Source organism: Lithobates pipiens, unplaced genomic scaffold (assembly GCF_037356315.1).
Source record: "Lithobates pipiens isolate NorthernLeopardFrog02 unplaced genomic scaffold, aLitPip1_a1.2 Scaffold_16, whole genome shotgun sequence".
Classification (NCBI taxonomy): Eukaryota; Metazoa; Chordata; class Amphibia; order Anura; family Ranidae; genus Lithobates; species Lithobates pipiens.
The window spans coordinates 458,068,078-458,088,233 of NW_027507748.1; the positions used below are offsets into that span (position 1 = coordinate 458,068,078).

The 20,156-nt window shown below is 39.8% G+C and overlaps 1 protein-coding gene and 1 long non-coding RNA gene across 2 annotated transcripts in view; both read right to left on the bottom strand.

Annotated features, from left to right (window-relative positions):
• LOC143983324 (uncharacterized) overlaps window positions 1-20,156 on the bottom strand; it is a 62,287-nt gene that overhangs the window by 32,446 nt on the left and 9,685 nt on the right. The gene's annotated exons all lie outside the window — the stretch shown is intronic.
• On the bottom strand, window positions 5,203-7,703 carry SOX1 (SRY-box transcription factor 1). The gene has a single exon (XM_077482883.1). The coding sequence runs from the start codon at window positions 7,116-7,118 to the stop codon at window positions 5,907-5,909; it is 1,212 nt and encodes a 403-aa protein (XP_077339009.1). The 5' UTR covers window positions 7,119-7,703; the 3' UTR covers window positions 5,203-5,906.

Here is a 20,156-nt window from a genome sequence, read left to right on the forward strand (position 1 = left end):
ATTCGTGGCAAAGTGATATCATTTTTTTATGTTGCTTGTTATTATTTATTATTAATAATAGCAGGTATTTTATTATTATTAGTGCCAGTGTTATGTAATTGTTTAGGTTGTTTATTATTATTTATTATTATTATTATTATTATTATTATTATTAATAATAATAATAATAATAATAATAATAATAGGTATTTTATTATCAATTAGTGGCAATCGTATATCATTTTTAGGCTGTTTGTTATTATTTATTATTAAGAATAGTAAGTATTTTATTACTAATAGTGGCAATCAAATATCATGTTTAGTTGTTTGTTATTATTAATTGCTACTCCTAAAGAACAAAAAGCAGCGATTTTAGCAAAATAACTTTTCTTGGTTAGCTTTAGACTACCCATACATTATACAATTTCCTTGTACAATTTTCCTTTAGATTTACCAAAACCATATAATATGAGGTCAAACCTAAACATTTTCAATTTGCATGCAATCAGGCAGGCCCTTACACTACATAAAGTAAGGTGAATCTAAAAGAAATGGAATAATAAAATTGTATACTGTATGGCCAGGTTAAAGAATAGTATGTGTTTTTATTATCCATGTTATGTAATTTTTAGGCTTAAGCTGGCCATGCATTATACCATTCAGTTTCCTTTATACTATACACGAAAGGGCCCGCCTGATTGCACACAAATTGAGAAGTGTTTAGGTTTGATCTCATATTATATGGTTCTAAAGGAAACTTGTACAATAAAATAGTTTAATGTATGGCCAGCCTTATTTAAGAAGAGCTGACCAAAGGCAACAGTAGCCGATAATCCCTGATCACACTTCTCCTATTTGAAGTGACAGGTGTTGTCCTGTGTAGGAGCTCCATCAGACCTTACAGTGACATCACAATGGCAGACAGAGACATGGATAATAATAATAATACATTCTAGATCCAATGTCCTCCTATGATGATAACTGTTCCCTTCCATTCCTAGGTAAAATAAACCTTGCTGTCCTTAAATTCACTTGTTGCATGGAGCTTTGGGTTCCATTAGGTGATTGTAAATGGGTTTGACTCAGTGATGACCCCAGGGTCAGGACTTGTGTTCTTTAATCCAGCCTTCTGAAAACACAAAACACTCTGCCCCATGGTCGCTCCTATTCATCTTAATCTCTGCTGACACATAACATATACACTGGCCTGCACAGCTACCATAACTTCTCCTCCAAGCACCAGAGACATGCCTCCATCATTAACAGCACCAGCCAAAAAAAGTCATACCAGAGCACAGCAAGATTTCACATAGCTGACTGCACCCATACCAGCACACCATAGTCTGCTCTTGCAATCCCGAAGGGCATAATTATAATAATAATAAAAATAAAAATAATAATAATTAAACTAATAATAAAATAAAATAAAAAATAATGGCAGCAAGTGACCTAATATAACAAGTGCCCTGACAAGCCCTGTGCATATATACATACAGAAAGAAGAGTTGTTCCATAGTTTGCCACTAATAGGTCAAGTCTCTACTGATGCATATCTAAGCATGGAATGTGTTACTGCAAATTGAATAAATATAATTATATCGTCTTAAATGCCTGTTCCAGGCCAAATAAAAATGCTTTTCTATTGAACAATGCTATCCAAGCTGCATTGGATACTACTAAAGATAATCCGAGATACGTCTATCAAGTATCAATCCATGTACTAGCTCTAGTTCTGGCTGTCAGCACAATTAACAGATACTATTATCCACCCCTCCCACAATCATTTCAAAGAGTAGCAGCAGACAGGCACAGATCCTAGACCTAGTATCTTCTATTTGCTTATTCTGCTTTGCCCCAAGGAAACATTTGCCTGTAGTCACTACACATGCCATAAATGAGTGTTTCTTGTCCTCTAGACTGGGGGTGAAAGGGCCCATCAATCCATCAATTTATCCTGAACAAGACTTTCAGGCTGATTCACTAAAGGAGTTATGAGTCTTCACTCAATAAATTGTAAATGTGTCCACTTTCAATACCTAAGCATGAGCAGGTTAAATACAGGCATACCCAACTTTTAAGTACACAGTGGAGTTGATTTACTAAAGCTGGAAAGTGCAAAATCAGGCTCACTTCTGCAGAGAAACCAATGAGCTTCCAGGTTTTATTACCAAAGTTTAAATGAACAATCTGGGGTTAGAAGCTCATTGGTTTCTATGCAGAAGTGAGCCTGATTTTGCACTTTCCAGCTTTAGTAAATAAACTCAATTGTGTACTTAAAAGTGGGGTATGCCTGGTAAAAAAGGAATTTACTTTTAATAAATGAGGATTATCAACTCCTTTAGCAAACCAGTGTCTTTGATTTTTCAAGGAATTGCAAAAAAAAAAAAAAAGAAAAAAAAAAAAAAGAGAAATATAATAAACACAGGAATTTGTCCTATCCTCATTAGGGCATAAAAGTCATGTGCAGGTTAAATAAATAAACTGGAATTTGCTTTTTACATGATTGGATAATTAAAGTGAATATTGACTAATTTTTGAGTGAAGGTTCTCAACTCCTTCAGCAAATTGGTCCCTTTGATTTTACAAGGTACTGGGGAAAAAAAAGAAAAAAAAGAAAGAGATCTAAACAGTCATACGCAGATATACGTCTGAACAGGCATGTGCAGGTTAAATACATGATTGTATAATTGAAGTGAATCTTCATTATTTTTTTTTATTGAATGAAGATTCTCAACTCATTTAGCAAATCGGTCCCTTTGATTTTAAAAGGGACTGAAAAAAAAAAGATCTAAACAGTCAACAGTCATATGCACATATATGTCTGAACAGATCTAAACAGTCATATGCAGATATATGTCTGAACAGATCTAAACAGTCATATGCAGATATATGTCTGAACAGGCATGTGCAAGTTAAATACATGACTGTATAATTGAAGTGAATCTTCATTCATTTTTTTTTTGAATGAAGATTCTCAACTCCTTTAGGAAATGGTCCCTTTGATTTGATGAAGATTCTCAACTCCTTTAGGAAATGGTCCCTTTGATTTTACAAGGGACTGAAAGAAAAAAAAAAAGATCTAAACAGTCATATGCAGTTATACGTCTGAACAGGCATGTGCAGGTTAAATACAGAAAATGAAATCGCTTTTTACATGATTGTATAATTGAAGTGAATCTTCATTCTTTTTTTTTTTTTTTGAATGAAGATTCTCAACTCCTTTAGCAAATCGGTCTCTTTATTGTACAAGGAACTGCAAAAAATGTATATCTAAACAACACGTAGGAACAGGCAGTAGTTTCCACTATCTAGTAGAGTTTGTGATACAACCAGACAGAAGCAGAAACAGAATCCATAGAGAAGTGTCATGGTACTTCTATTTTGGGCGCTGCCAGAAAGAGATTTTGTGTTCTTTTTCTATCCACCTTCTTGAATTTATTGATCAGATATAGCTTACCCTTCAACAGCAAATATTAAAAAAAGTGTAACCCTAAGAATTTTGGATTGAAGACTTGCCAACCGACAGTAATAGTTCTGTATCAATATAAACTATATTAAAAAAAAAAAAAAGGTTCAGGTTGAGCAGAACTTAATTATGACATCATTAAATTAATAGAGGCCTTAATGAAACTGTTGCAATGGATTTAACGAAGCACGTAAAAAGCCAACATGCCACAAAAGGATTACTCATTAGTGAGGGTAATTACAATGGATTCACTACAGATCTGAGCTGTTTGCTGTGAAATGGGGTATTTGTTACTTAGTGATCTGTAAGGGAGAAAATTGATAATCAGCTATGTGCAACTGGGCAAAACTTCATATGCTATTCCTCCTAGATCATAGCCATTGAACCTGAAACGCCAGTTTAATACAGTCAGTGGTTTTCGCATGTAAAGAAAGTGTTAAAATAATAGGTGTGATTTATCATTTTTAATAAAGGATATACAATTATAAAGAGTAGGTTAAACCCATTACATCATTATTTAGCGGGTTAAAGACAGGCTAAATCAAAGCGGAGAATCCAATGAGATAGAACTGTAATCCCTGGCCTGAATACATTTAAATAATGATAAAGATAATTTAACACCAGCTGAAAGTGACAGTTATGTGCTCTGTACATAGCGCAGCATTGGATGGACTCAAAACATTTTGTAAAGTCTAGCCAGTCAATCTTGGAAGCATTGCTTGTATGCTTTTTTTATTCATTCATTGTTATTAATATTTTTTTTTATATATATATATAACATCATTTTTAGAGTTATTTTAAAAGAAAAACATGAATGGATAAGAAAAAATAATTTAAAAAAATAATTAAAAAAAGTTAAAAGAGTTAAAAGAGTTAAGAGATCTGCTATCTGTAAATGGCAATTGGCAAATTTCTTGTTGTTTTTTTTAACCATTCATTATTTTTTTGTTTTAATGAAACGTCATTTTAGCTGTCTATGAAAGGAAAAAAGTGAATGGATAAAAAAAAAAAAAAAAGAGTTACAAAAGAAAAAGTTAAAAATAGTTACAAAAATGAAAAAGTTGAGAGATTTGCTAGGCAATTGGCAAAGGTAGCATGCGTTTTGTATTTGTGTTTTTTTTTTTAACCATTCATTTTTTTTGTTTGTTTGTTTTAATAGATTTAAGAGATCTGCTAATGGTAATTGTCAAAGGAAGCATGCATTTTAAGGGGTTTTTATTTTAGCCATTCATTATTTTTTGTTTTAATAGGACACCATTTTTAGAGTTCTATGAAAAGAAAAATATGAATGGATAAAAAAAAGTTTAAAAAAATGAAAAATCTGCTATCTGTAGCATTTGTGAAGGAAAGTAAGCGTTAATTTTATCATTTTTTAATCATTCATTATTTTTTGTTTTAATAGGACACCATTTTTAGAGTTCTATGAAAAGAAAAACATGAATGGATAAAAAAAAGTTTAAAAAAAACTGAAAAATCTGCTATCTGTAGCATTTGGGAGGGAAAGTAAGCGTGAATTGTATCATTTTTTAATCATTTATTATTTTTGGATTTAATAGAACATCATTGGAGTTCTATTAGAAGAAAAACATAAACGGATAAAAAGAGTAAAAAAAAAAAAGAGTTAAAGCGTTAAGAGATCTGCTTTCTGTATATGGCAATTGACAAATCCCTTTGTGTTATCAATCCCAACTTTTTAAACTTTCCACCCAATAAACACTTATAATACATTTCTGTAATAACAAAAAAACATATCTCTATTTTCTTTTTCAGTTGAAAATTTATTTAGCTTAAAATTCAGCTCATCCTTCTTGATGAATCTGTTTTTTTTTATGTTTTTTTTTTTTAAAGCAGTGAGGACGCTTAATAAACTATATACACAATAGGAATCCGCAACGCCTAGAATTAAAAAAAAAGTAGCCAGGAATGTACATGAAATAATATAAAACCAAAAACAGGAAAAAAAATACATAAACGCTTACAAAAATAAAAAACAAAAACAAAATATATTCTAGCTTCGGATATTTTTTTGTTCATAAATAAACAACAAACATGTACAGAAATCTGTGTGTAGAATCGATTAGGGGTTAGGGAAATTTGGAAAGTTTTTTTTTTTTTAAATGAAAAAAAAAAAATCAAAAATAAAAGAAGTGTGATAGCAAATAAAATCTATACCCCATCCTATACAACTCATAAATACTGTACACGGAGACCCAATTTACACCCAGCTAAAATTGGTTTTGGCAAGAGCAGTAGCTCAACTCCTAAAAAGATCCAAACAATAGTAGGTTACCTTAACTTTCCTGTTTTTTTTTTTCTTTGTTTTTTTTATAGTTTGATATATTTTTATACAAGAACATCAAAACATTTCTGTACAAAAGAAAAGAAGTGAGAGTTCTGGAGCAGAGCAGGTTTCGGGGTGTCAGTTTCTTTCTAGTCTCTAGCAGTCTCTGTCCTGGGCTCCTCAGATATGTGTGAGTGGTACCGTGCCGTTTACCCCCGTGCCAGCCCCCTGGTAGTGCTGGGGCAAGCTGTGCAGTCTGCTGGTGGCTGCAGCCGCGGCCGCTGCAGCCGCTGCCGCAGCGGCCGCCGGGTCCCCAGCCTCCCCCCCGCTAGGTAAGTACATACTGATCATCTCCCGCAGATCCCCGGGGCAAGGCGGCCGGCTGTGGGATCCTCCCCCGCTCACAGGTGGACTCACGCTGGGCTCCGATTTCACCAGGGACCCTAGAGCCCCGAGGGCCCCCGAAGATGCAGCGGCGGCAGCGGCGGCCGCAGCAGCCGCAGCCACAGCCGCCGAGGACGGGGAGCCCTGGTGCTGCTGCTGGCTGGAGGCGTAGCCGAGGGCACCGTAACTGGAGGGAGAAGCGCTCATGTAGCTCTGGCCGGGCAGGGGGCTGTACTGTAGGGCACTCATGTCGTAGCGGTGCATGGGCTGCGGGGGAGGTGGAGGGTGCGGAGGGGGGTTATGGTGGGGGTGATGATGGGGGTGATGGTGAGGGTGATGGGGGTGGTGGTGAGGATGGTGCCCTCCGCTGCCGGGGTGCTGCTGCTGCTGGCTGTAGGCGAGCTGAGCCTCCTGCATCATAGCAGCCGCAGCTGCTGCCGCCACCGAGCCCGGGTACGCCCCGTTCGCCCAGCCGTTCATGTGAGCGTATCCTCCGGCCCCCGCGGATCCCCCTGAGCCCGGGCTGTCCAGGCGCTGCACCACCACGCCCCCTCCGCCTCCCGCGGAGCCTCCGCTGCCTCCTCCAGGGCTCAGGCCGACTCCCATGTGTCCTCCCCCGGCGTGCAGCAACCCCCCGGCCAGGGAGTACTTGTCCTTCTTGAGTAAAGTCTTGGTCTTCCTCCGGGGCCGGTACTTGTAATCCGGGTGCTCCTTCATGTGCAGGGCTCGCAGTCTCTTGGCCTCGTCTATGAAGGGCCTCTTCTCGGCCTCGGACATGACTTTCCACTCGGCCCCCAGTCTCTTACTGATCTCTGAGTTGTGCATCTTGGGGTTCTCCTGGGCCATCTTCCTCCTCTGGCCCCTGGACCATACCATGAAGGCGTTCATGGGCCTCTTCACCCGGTCCTGGCTGGCCTTGTTGCCCCCTCCTCCCCCGGCTTGGCCCGTGTTAGTGGGGGGCTGCACCCCGGGGGAGTGTAAGTCCGTCTCCATCATCATGCTGTACATTCACACGGCTGGTTTTTTGGGGGTGCCCCCCTTCTCTATACACAAGACGGCTCCTGAGTTCTGGATGGAGGTTCTTATACTCCAGACACTGCTTGGGAAACTTGGGGACACAAGAGCATCAGGTCTGATGGGGAGGGGAGGTAAAAAAGAAGAAGAAGAAAAAAGAACTTTGTGACGGTGCTGAGCACAACAGGTCCCTCGCCTGCTCCCCTCACCTGGCCCCTCAGCCGCTCCGCGCTGATCACTTTACTCCGACTTGTCCCGCGAGTCGACGAGCGACACTTCTCCGATGGCTCGCTCTGAGCCAGGTGCAACTTTGTGACCCCCGCCTTCCGGAAGTCAGCGAGACATAAAAGAGTAGTCACCGGTCACCACAGGCAAAGTCCCGAGTTTGCTGGGAGTAGAGCGCTGGCTTTAGTTGGCTGGATGGTGTGCGGCATCAGACGCTCGGAGCTAGGCGCACAGCAGCCATACGGCGCACGCCGGCTGGGATTAAATGATTTCACCGCGGCCAATAGGAGGCCAGCGGCCGGCGGGGAGGGGAGGGCAGAGCGAGCTGGAAGGAGGGGAGCTGGGAGGGAGATGTGAGCATGCCTGCCTCTGGATGTCACACTGCTGGGAAGGGGGACGGTGATTTGCATGGCACGCTGTCCCATGACGTCATGGGGTGAAGAATATCATCCAGAGGGAAGCAGAAGAGGAAGGAGGCTGCCGCCTGCTTAAAATAAAAACCTGGTGGGAGAGGGTCAGGATATTTCCCTGTTTATTATTTACTCTTTTACTTTTTATCTTCCTGAGGTTGGGGGAGCGAGGGAAATGTCAGCACAAGGAGAAATCCAATAATAGTTGTCAAAACTTAGACATTCTATAGGATGCTATAGAGAAGAAGAGGAGTGCATAGCCTCTGAGGATTTATAGCTACAGATTAATCCTGAATGCATGATTACATTGGAATAGTATACTCCCATTAGCTCTAAGTACTGCATGGACAATGGTGCTGAGTACCTGGATCTTGGGAGAATGTCTGAAAAAATGCAATGACGTCAAATAAAAGTTCTAGATCCACCCTGAATGCATGACTACATTGTAATATTCTACTACCATTATCTCTAAGTACTGGACAATGTTAGTGTAGCTGTACCTGTTATCAATTTACATAAACAAATACACAAATACAAATACATAAACCAAATAGCTATAGATAAATATAGGAATGACTTCATTCTATAAGTACTGGACAATGTTAGTGTAGATGTTCCTTTCACCAAGTTACATAAAGAAAATAGCTATAGATACATATAGGAATGACTTCATTCTATAAGTACTGTACAAGGTTAGTGTAACTGTTCCTTTCATCAGTTTACATAAACAAATACACAAATACACAAACCACATAGCTATAGATCCATCTATGAACGACTTCATTCTATAACCAATGTTAGTGTAGCTGTACCTTTCATCAATTTACATAAACAAATACACAAATACAATGACATAAACAAATACACAAATACAATGACATAAACAAATACACAAAACATAATCCAAATAGCTATAGATACATATAGGAATGACTTCATGCTATAAGTACTGGATAATGTTAGTGTAGCTGTAGCTTTCATCAATTTACATAAACAAATACATAAACCATATAGCTATAGATACATGTAGGAATGACTTCATTCTATAAGTACTGGGCAATGTTAGTATAGCTGTACCTGTCAGCAATTTACATAAACAAACAAACAAATGCAAAAAAACAAAAAAAACAAATAGCTATAGATCCATCTAGGAATGACTTCATTCTATAAGTACTGGACAATGTTAGTGTAGCTGTACCTGTCATCAATTTACATAAACAAATACAAGAAAACAAATAGCTATAGATACATCTAGGAATGACTTCATTGGAATGTTGTACTCCCATTCTATAAGTACTGCACAATGTTAGTGTAGCTGTACCCTTCATACATTTACAAACATAAATAAACAAATACATAAAACAAATAGCTATAGATCCATCTATGAACGACTTAATTCTATAAGTACTGTACAGTGTTAGTGTAGCTGTACCTTTCATACATTTACATAAATACATAAACAAATAAACAAACACATAAAACAAATAGCTATAGATCCATCTATGAAGGATGTCATTGGAATATTGTACTCCCAGTCTATAAGTACTGTACATTGTTGGTGTAGCTGTACCTTTTTATGAATTTACATAAATAAATAAACAAGTACATAAAAACAAATAGCTATAGATCCTCCCATGAATGACTACATTGGAATATTGTACTCCCATTAGCTCTGAGTACTGTACAATGTTAGTGTAGGTGTACCTTTGATCAATTTACATAAATAAATAAATACATAAAACAAATAGCTATATATCAACCTATGAATGACTTCATTGGAATACTGTACTCCCATTCTGTAAGTACTACCGTATACAATGTTATTGTGTAGCTGTACCTTTGCTAAATTTACAATAAAAAAATAAATAAACAAACAAGCACATAAAACAAATAGCTATAGATCCATGAGCAAATGGCTACATTGGAATGTTGTACACCCATCCTATGATTATCGTACAATGCTATTCTGTACCTTTTTGAAAAAATAAATAAATACATTGCATAAAAAACAGCTATAGATCCATCCAGATTCCTAAATGTATGGCTTTGTTGTAATATCATTGTAATATTGTACTTCAATGTTTATAAGTATTGTACAATGTATGTAGCTGTACATTTGTTACATTGATATATATACTTAGAGAAAAAATGGTAGTACAATATTCCAGTACATACATGGATCTATACCTATTTATTTATTTTTATTTTTTTGGGGGGGGGGGGGGGGGGGGTTGTTTTTGAATCCCCCCCCCCCAAAATAGGTATAGATCCATGTATGTACTGGAATATTGTGCTACCATTTTTTCAAATTTTTTCTCTAAGTATATTGTATTATAATTTTAAAAGTATTGTAGTACATTTTTTGCATTTTGGGATAAATACAAATACACACACACACACACACACACACACACACATATATATATATATATATATATATATATATATATATATATATATATATATATATATATATATATATATATATATATATATATATATATATATAGTGTATTTAGTGATAAAATAATTCAGAGTACCAGCCAATTTATAGACTAGACCAGGCTAGATACATAGAGGTGACAGATTTAAATCTACAGAAAACTAAATCTGATCATAAACGTAGAGTTTTGCTGCATTGGACAGAGTCTAGTCTCAGTTTTCTATTCTGATTAGTAATGTGTCATTAATGAATAAAGCAGTAGTAAAGTAGTTGCCCTGTTCAGTGCAGTAAAGATGTCCTATCATGCAGCCTGGCAGGCATGAGCACAGGTTGTAGTGTTGGTCTAGGAGCAGATAGGGAGCAGGTGTAAGTAGTTGCTAAGTGACAAGGGAGAGACAGTTAGAGATTGTGTCAATCACACATCAAGGATCTGCCAGGGCTGATAACATCTTCTATGCAGGCGGCTCGGATGGAGGGAAATTAGGAGGGGACTTCAGGGTATAATTAAGTTCTCATTGTAATCTACAGACAGACCATTTCTTCCCAGATGCACCTGATCTCGGACACAAAAAGCACTGGGCGATCCAGCAAAAGGAACAGAAGTGCAACATACAGATCGCCTAACTTTGCTATTGTTTGATTGACATCTGTAGGGAAAGCAAGCACATTTCCCAAAGTCTGAATTCACTGTCTTTATGATTAGACTTGACAGATCTGAGAAACTTTGGCATGATGACACTGATGTGATTCTAAATATATATACTGTATATATATATATATATATATATATATACATATATATATATATATATATACGCACACACATATAGACAGCCATGCCTTATGGATCTGAGTGCACAATTCCTTTTCGATTAGGAAAGTACATAAGCATTTGAGTAATAAACTGTAGTCAATGTTGTCATAACGTATAGATGGATACAGAAGCTGCAGGTTGAAGATAATTGCAGCTGCTATGTATTATTTTGGTTATATAGGTAATAAATTGACAGCTCCCCAAGAATTCTAGCCATCGATTCAACGATCCAGATAGGATCACTAAGAAGTCTTAAAAGGCTATGATGACTTATCATCAAACAATTGTTCACCTTGAAAATTCATGAGTGTGAAGCTAAGCAAAGGTGCCAAATGACTTGTTAGAAATTGCTGAGCCCTCCCACCGAGGCCAGTGGGAGAACTACAAAAAACAATGAGCCGCCCACCTTTGCACGCTGTAGAAAGACGAGTCATTCATGTAGATCGGGTCCCAGAACAGATAAGCACAGAGTGACAGCTCATACAAAGCAGTGGTGTTCCTATTATATGCGGGTACCCAGCTTCTTTAGAGATCCCCTAACTACACAGATGATACTGCTTGGATATTAGAGTTTTGCAGGTCATTTCTCCAAACTGCACTCTATGGCAAAGCCTTCTTATACTAGATCCGACTCTCTGATTTATACACCTTGTACTGTTCTTTGCATATCATATTGCTAAATTCATCCTACATTATGAATGCAATTATTCACCATGCTCAATACAGAATACAGCTATAGCTGTACTATCTAGCAGTGGAGGCAGAGGCGGCTCTTTAATTAGGCAAATTAGGCGATTGCCTTAGGCCTCGCCTACAGAAAAGGCCTCGCCGTCGCGCAATTGCCTAATTTGCCTTTCAGGTGTTGTGCTGCTGTTGTGTCTCAGTGTGGGACACTGGGACTGGGATTTGCAAGCGGCAGGTGGAGTGGGCGGCGGGCACGCTGCACACAGCTGTGGTGCAGAGTGAGCTGATCCATCGCCGCGCTCCGCGTTGGTGGATGAGGGGGGGGATAACACTAATGTCCACAGTCACTCGACATGGTGTGGGCATGGTCAGTCTGCCTGCGTCCAATAGCAGGCTCCACTGCTGCAGCGCCGTCCTCCGTGTCCTAGCCCTTCCCCTAAAGTCACCAACGGCGGCCCCAGTGCATGGCGGGAATTGTAGTTCTCCCACAGAGCACAGGCACACAGTCTTCAACATGGCAGTCTGGTGCCTGTGCTCTGCAGAGACTACAACTCCCAGATTGCACTGCAGGGCACAGAGAGAGCATTGTGTGTTGCTTCTCTAAATCCTGCCACCTTTAGTCAGCAAGGCGAGGAGCAGGGGTAGGTAGTGTCTATAACTGTAATATATATATATATATATATATATATATATATATATATATATATATATATATAATGTAAATTGTACTTGCTCCAATGTAATGTCAAGTTAGAATACAGCATTGACTTAGCCGAAAGCACAATATTTTATATATATATATATATATATTATAGTGCATATATATATATATATATATATATATATATTATATTATGCACTATAATATATATTATATAGTGCATATGCATATATATATATATATATATATATATATATATATATATATATATATATATATATATATATATATATATATATATATATATATATATATATGCACTATATTTTATATATATATATATGCACTATATTTTATATATATATGCACTATAATATATATATATATATTACAGTGCATATATATATATATAACTACAACAATGCACCCCCAAGTCAAAGACTATATTATCTCTGCATGGGCTTTAGGTCATATTATCAATTTTTGGAGTAGCTTCTTCATTCATGGCAAAATGCTTCTTTTCTCAAATTAATAATAGTTCATGTATCATGTACAGTTTTATTTTCCCATATTGTAAAAATAACTTGTCATCTGCTTTACTGAGGTTTTGGTTTGCCTGGATCAATAGGATTAAAATAGTTCCACCATACTGAAGGTTGGTTCTCTTATTCTCTTTGGACCTTAGTAGCTTTTGATGGCACAGTGGCTTTGTTTGATGGGCACAGTGGCTGCGTTTGATTGGCACAGTGGCTGCGTTTGATGGCACAGTGGCTGCGTTTGATGGGCACAGTGGCTGCGTTTGATGGGCACAGTGGCTGCGTTTGATGACACAGTGGCTGCGTTTGATGGGCACAGTGGCTGTGTTTGATGACACAGTGGCTGCGTTTGATGGGCACAGTGGCTGCGTTTGATTGGCACAGTGGCTGCGTTTGATGGCACAGTGGCTGCGTTTGATGGGCACAGTGGCTGCGTTTGATGGGCACAGTGGCTGCGTTTGATGACACAGTGGCTGCGTTTGATGGGCACAGTGGCTGTGTTTGATGACACAGTGGCTGCGTTTGATGGGCACAGTGGCTGCGTTTGATGACACAGTGGCTGCGTTTGATGGGCACAGTGGCTGCGTTTGATGGCACAGTTTGTTTGCACCCCCCCAAAAATTTTGAGCGCCAGCCACCACTGGATGGGATCATCATTGTGCCCTTCTCCTTACTTGTTGAATGACAGGCTGAGGGCATGTACATTCCAGTTGAATGCCATTTAATGAGGCTGGCTGTTGTTCAAACTGGAGGGCTTATTTTATTTTTAATTTTAATTATTTTAATTATTTATCTTGCTACTTATCTTGCTCATTCTGCTTTCAAAATTAACGCCAGGCAAACATCTATTCACACACATATGTGAAATGTTTCCTCTACCAAAAGATATATAATTCTGTGCAGATATTTTTGTGATTCATATTCCTCTGCCAGACAGTACACCCAGAATGGTGTGACAGTACCACCTTCTCTATTACAGTTAAGTAATACAGCAGTGTTACCCTCTCCATAAACCTGCTGACGATGAAGAAGCATTAGACAGTTATCAATTATGCTAATTATGTTGTTATCATGGCTGCGCAGTCTCTGACCGTCTCCTGTATCATTGTCCACACAATCTCTGACCATTTCCTGTATCATTGTCCACACAATCTCTGACCATTTCCTGTATCATTGTCCACACAATCTCTGACCATTTCCTGTATCATTGTCCGCACAGTCTCTGACCATCTCCTGTATCATTGTCTGCACAGTCTTTGACCATCTCCTATATCATGGTCGCAAAGTCTATGATTATCCCTGTATCATGGCCACACAGTCTCTGACCGTCTCCTGTATCATTGTCCGCACAGTCTCTGACCGTCTCCTGTATCATTGTCTGCACAGTCTTTGACCATCTCCTATATCATGGTCGCACAGTCTCTGATTATCCCTGTATCATGGCCACACAGTCTCTGACCGTCTCCTGTATCATTGTCCGCACAGTCTCTGACCGTCTCCTGTACCATTGTCTGCACAGTCTCTGACCATATCCTGTATCATTTTCCGCACAGTCTCTGACCATCACCTGCATCTTTGTGGTGTAATTGTCTTTCAGCACCCTGTCTGTGGCTCCAACTTTTCATACCGTGTTAGCCAGGTAAGAGTTTGCTTGTCATTACCATAATAAAACTCCTGCATCACTGTCGGCACAGTCTCGGACCGTCTCCTGTATCATGGCTGCACAGTCTCTGACTGTCTCCTGTATCATGGCAGCACAGTCTCTGATCGTCTCCGGTATCATGGCTGCATAATCTCTGACCGTCTCCTGTATCATGGCCACACAGTCTCTGACCGTCTCCTGTATCATGGCTGTACAGTCTCTGACCGTCTCCTCTATCATGGCCGCACAGTCTCTGACCGTCTCCTATATCGTGGCCACACAGTCTCTGACCGTCTCCTGTATCATTGGCTGCACAGTCTCTGACCGTCTCCTGTATCATTGTCTGTGCAGTCTCTGACCGTCTCCTGTATCATTGGCTGCGCAGTTTCTGACCATCTCCTGTATCATTTTCCGCACAGTCTCTGACCATCTCCTGTATCTTTCTGGTGTGATTGTCTGTCAGCACCCTGTCTGTGGCTTCAACTTTTCTTACCGTGTTAGCCAGGTAAGGGTTTGCTTGTCATTACCATAAAACCGTCTCCTGTATCATTGTCTGCACAGTCTCTGATTGTCTCCTGTATCACTGTCGGCACAGTCTCTAACCGTCTCCTGTATCATGGCTGCATAGTCTCTGACCATCTCCTGTATCATGGCTGCACACAGTCTCTAACCGTCTCCTGTATTATGGCCGCACACAGTCTCTGACCATCTCCTATATCATTGTCCACACGCAGGCTCTGACCATCTCCTGTATAATTTTCCGCAGTCTATGACTATCACAGAGCATAATAAGCAGGCAGCTGCACAATTTGATCTATATCTGTGTGCGTGTAACATATATATTTATAATATATATATATATATATATATATATATATATATATATATATATATATATATATATATATATATATATATATATATATATATATATATATATATATATATATATACACACACCAACCCACCATATGTTTAATATTTGATTAAAGAATAATTGGTTAGACAAATTTATAGAAACTGTGAATTCATGGTTCATAGGATTTAAGTTAATATATGCACATTTATACAGTTAATTTTTATTGTTTTTATAATATTTTTCCCATTATGGGCATGAATGGGGCCTCATGTCTAAGTTTTGCCTAAGGCCTCACAAAGTCTAGAGCCGCCTCTGAGTGGAGGCCACTGTGATCCAACCAGCCACAGGCTCATTTACAGATGGCATCAGGGCACATTTCTTGTCTCCCTGGGTCAATATTATCTCATGGGAGTAAATAACTAATTGGATCTTAGCAATATTATTCTAAATTTATATTCTATACCTTGACAATATTATTTTATATCTGCTAGAGAGGGTTAAGGGTATTCTTAAGGAATGAACAGGGCATGCTTACATCACAATTTCTGTTTCAGAGAGTATTTATGTCTTTATTTACACAATTTTAGGGCTTTTCGGAAAGTAGCGTTGCCTATCTTTCACTATGCATTACCAGTGCCAATCTCATCTCATGGAGGGTATGCTGCATGAGGACCAGGGAAGGGTCACAATTTCTTGTTTCAATAAGTATCTTTCTTTCTTCACAATTTAAGTTTTTTTTACAGATGGCATCAGGGCACATCTCCCATTTTGCTTGATTATCAGTGCCATTCTCATCTCATGGGAGTAAATAGCTCATTGTACCTTAGCAATATGTATCTGCTGTAGAGGATGGAGGGTATGCTGAGTATGCTGTTTGAGGGACAGGGCAGGTTCACAATTTGCTTCAAAAATGATATGTCTATTTTACACAATTTGGGGGCTTTTCACAAATGGCATCAGGGCACATCTCCTATTTTCCATAATTAATTACCAGTGTTAGTCTCATCTCATGGGAGTAAATAACTCAGTGTGCCTTAGCAATATGTACCTGCTGGAAAGGATAGAAGATATGCTGCCCATGGAACATGGCAGGATCACAATTTCCTGTTCCAAAAAGTATATGTTATTATTATTATTTATTGTATTTGTTTACACAGTTTGAGGGCTTTTTACAGATGGTATTAGGGCAAAGTTACCATTTTCCAAAAATAACTATCTGATCTCATGGCAATAAATAGCTCATTGTGCCTTAGCAATAAGTGTCTGCTGGAGAGGATAGAGGGTATGATGCACGTGGAACATGGCAGGTTCACAATTTCTTCTTCCAGAAAGTATATTACTTTTTTACACAATTTGAGGGCTTTTCACAGATGGCATCAGGGCACTTCTTCTATCTTCCACAATTACCAGTGCCATTCATCTCATGGAAAGAAATAACTAATTGGACCTTAGCCTATATTTGCTGGAGAAGATGGAGGGTATGCTGCACAAGGAACAGGGCAGGTTCACACTTTCAAAAAGCACACTTTATACACAATGTGGGTGATTTGTACATAAATATTAAAATGTATATTTGTGTTTTTCATGCTGCCACATTTATCACTATTACAGGGGCTAACAATGCAGCAATATTTCTGCTTACAGGACTAAAAGCCCCCCCCCCCCCTTCCTCTCCATGAAAAAGCAGAACAGTGCCACTGGGGGATTTGCTAAAGGAGGCTGTTCACTTAGCACAGTGCCTGTTCAGTTTGCAACATAAAAGTAAATGCTAATGACGCTGTGTTCAGTTTGAACACCCAGTCATCTGCTAGAAAAAAAAATAAAAAATTCAATGCAGAGATGCACCAGATTCTGAGTGCACCTCTGCATAGAAAATCTCCACCCTTGTATGCAAATTCACTTTCATAAATAAGAGCCAGAATATGTTTAAAGCTGTTGTAAACCGCTGCAGTAAAAAAAAAAAAAAATTTCCCCAGTAAGGCAATTGCATAATGCATCACATACTAGCACATTATGAAATACATACCTTAGAATGAAGCCCTCCAGCGGTGCACTCTCACAGCTGTCAGGGCTTCCCCCTGTCTCCTGAGCTATGAATAAGCACCATGATGGGGCGTGAAATGCGTTAGCTTTTTGTCCTGTTTTCCCTATTTTTATGAGGTAACTGCACTTGGATTTTAATCGTTTACCAATAAAGATGCCTTTTTTGATGTGCGGCCATCCAGGAATTCTTTTTTTCCTCAATCTTGAGCAGAGCCAGCACCTGTGAGATCCATTAGGGTGAGCACTTTATTGTGGATCTGGGAGGTTGGAGCAGTAATCTCTGTGTCTATTCCCCCTGTCTTCCTTCTGGGTTTGCAGACTCTGGCTGTGTGAGTCCTCAGTTCCAGCACAGTGCTCTGAAGGTCTGGCACAGTATGCTGGAACTTCAGAGTGCATGCACCTTCAGAGTGCATGCACCGGTGATGTCACTGGCAGGGTTGCCAACCTCCTACAACTTTTTACAATGTTTTACTGACAGACCATGTAAAATTTACTGACAGAGCACTTTTTTTTCTGACTACCAGAACTAGAGGAGTAGGATCGGCAAATGTGGCCACTTGCTCTATACTGCCTCTGTGGCTCCAGCCTGCTTTTATTTTAAAATAACTTCAACTGGCTCTAGGTTTGCCATCTTTCCTTCGCGTAAAACCCAAACACTTTAGCGGTGCACAGCAATTTTTTAGTATAATATAATATAATAGTATAAACTTTTAATCATATGAGTCCCCTTTTCATCTGAATCTACAAAGTTCCCCTTTTACATCTGAATCAGTAGAGTTCCCCTTTTACATCTGAAGTCACAGAGTTCCTTTACACTGTAAGGGTGGACTCTGCAGACTCTGATGTAAGGGAGAACTCTGGGGACTCTAACATAAGGGAAACCTGATTTGGGAAACCTGATTTAAGGGGGAGCACTGAGAACTCTGATATACGGAGAGGACTTTGATGTAAGGGGAAACACTGTGGCCTCTGCTTTAAAGGGGAACTCTGATGTAAGGGTTGCTCTGAGAACCCTAATTTACCTCAGTGTACTCACTCAGAGGCAGGACAGAGAAGGGGCTGACTTCAGTCACAGACAGGGATGGATGATGAGCTCACTCACCCCTTGGCAGTCAGCACCTCTCATCCAGATGTATGAGGCTGCTGGACTTCAAATTTCCGGCCCACAATTTTCTCTGAGGAGTGTGGGTGGACACAGAGGGGTAGGGGCGGGAGGAAAAGGAGCAGATTGAGTCCTCTCTCCTCTCCTGCCTGTGTGTGGAGGGGAATTGTTAGTGCTAGCTTTAGGCAGCGTGAAAGAGTAACAGACACTCTCGGTTTAGACAGCTGCAACCAGAAAACCTGCTGGGAAGCCATAGTCTGGTCTGAATAATGTATCGGGGTTTTAGGCAGTCTGAAACCTGGATGCATGATTCCAAACCCAAACTGTCCAGGATAATCACGGACAGGTGGCAACCTTAAATGGCTCCAATCTCTGCCTGGATATGTGGCTGCTGGTGCTGCATAAAGCTGTCAAGGGGTTCTTTCTTACATTTGACGAAAGCCAACATTAACCTGCCTGAAAGAAAGGATTGATTCTTACTGACTCACAAACTGTCAGCAAATTTACTGACGATCGGCAACCCTGATCACTGGCTGCAGCCAGTGTGAATATCTCCTAAACGATGCCCATTTAGGAGATATTAATTTTACCTAGCGGTAAACCTTTTTGAATATATACAGCGCTCCCAAGCTGCCCCAAAGATGCTGCTTGCAGGACTTTTCTATGCAGGCACTTTACAGGCACTATTTCTAGAGCTAAAAGGCCTGAAAACTGCCTCAGTGTGAAAGGGATCTAAGACCCGTACAAACAATCAGAAAATCAGACCAAAAATACCGCTTTCAAATGAATTGTACAATAATCTGATGGTTCGTATACAGCTTTCAAGAGCCGATCATGACAGTTCATCAGATATTACCCGAAGAGACAAACATGAACATTTTTCTCATACGATACCAGATCCTACGTAAACAGGGTGACCCCGCCCCCCCTTGACAACACGGGGAAAGCCATAGGGAAGTCCCAGTGTGTCAGGGGGGTGGGGTCACCAGGTGGCGCCACCTTCCGTTATATAAGTACTGTCACCTCAACAGAAACGTCACACAGTGAAAGACTCCCACTGAGGCGGATTGTGCAGAAGACGAAGTGGAGAAGAAGCCAGAGGAAGATGCCAGACAAGAATACCGAAGGAAGAAATGGAGGAAGAAGCAGGGGAAGAAATAGATGGAGGCAGAAGAAGAACACCAAAGGAAGACCAGAAGAAAGAAGATGAAAGAAGAAGCGAGGAAAGAAGAAATTAATAAAGGACGTGTCAAAAAACGTCTCTTGTCATTTTGAATCTTTTTGACACTGTTTTTGTGTAATGATTGGGGTACATTTGTACCCTATTACCAATTCACACAGGGGGCGGGATTTGGGGTCCCCTTGTTAAAGGGGGCTCCCGGATTCTGATAAGCCCCCTGCCCACAGACCCCCACATCCACTGGGCAGGGGTTGTGGGGATGAGACCCTTCTCCCCATCAACATGGGGACAAGGTGCTTTGGGGGTCGCTACCCCAAAGCACCCTCCCAAAGTTGAGGGCATGTGGCCTAGTATGGTTCAGGAGGGGGGGGGCTCTCTCGCCCCTCCTCTTTCCTGGTGGCCTGCCAAGATGCGTGCTCAGATAAGGATCTGC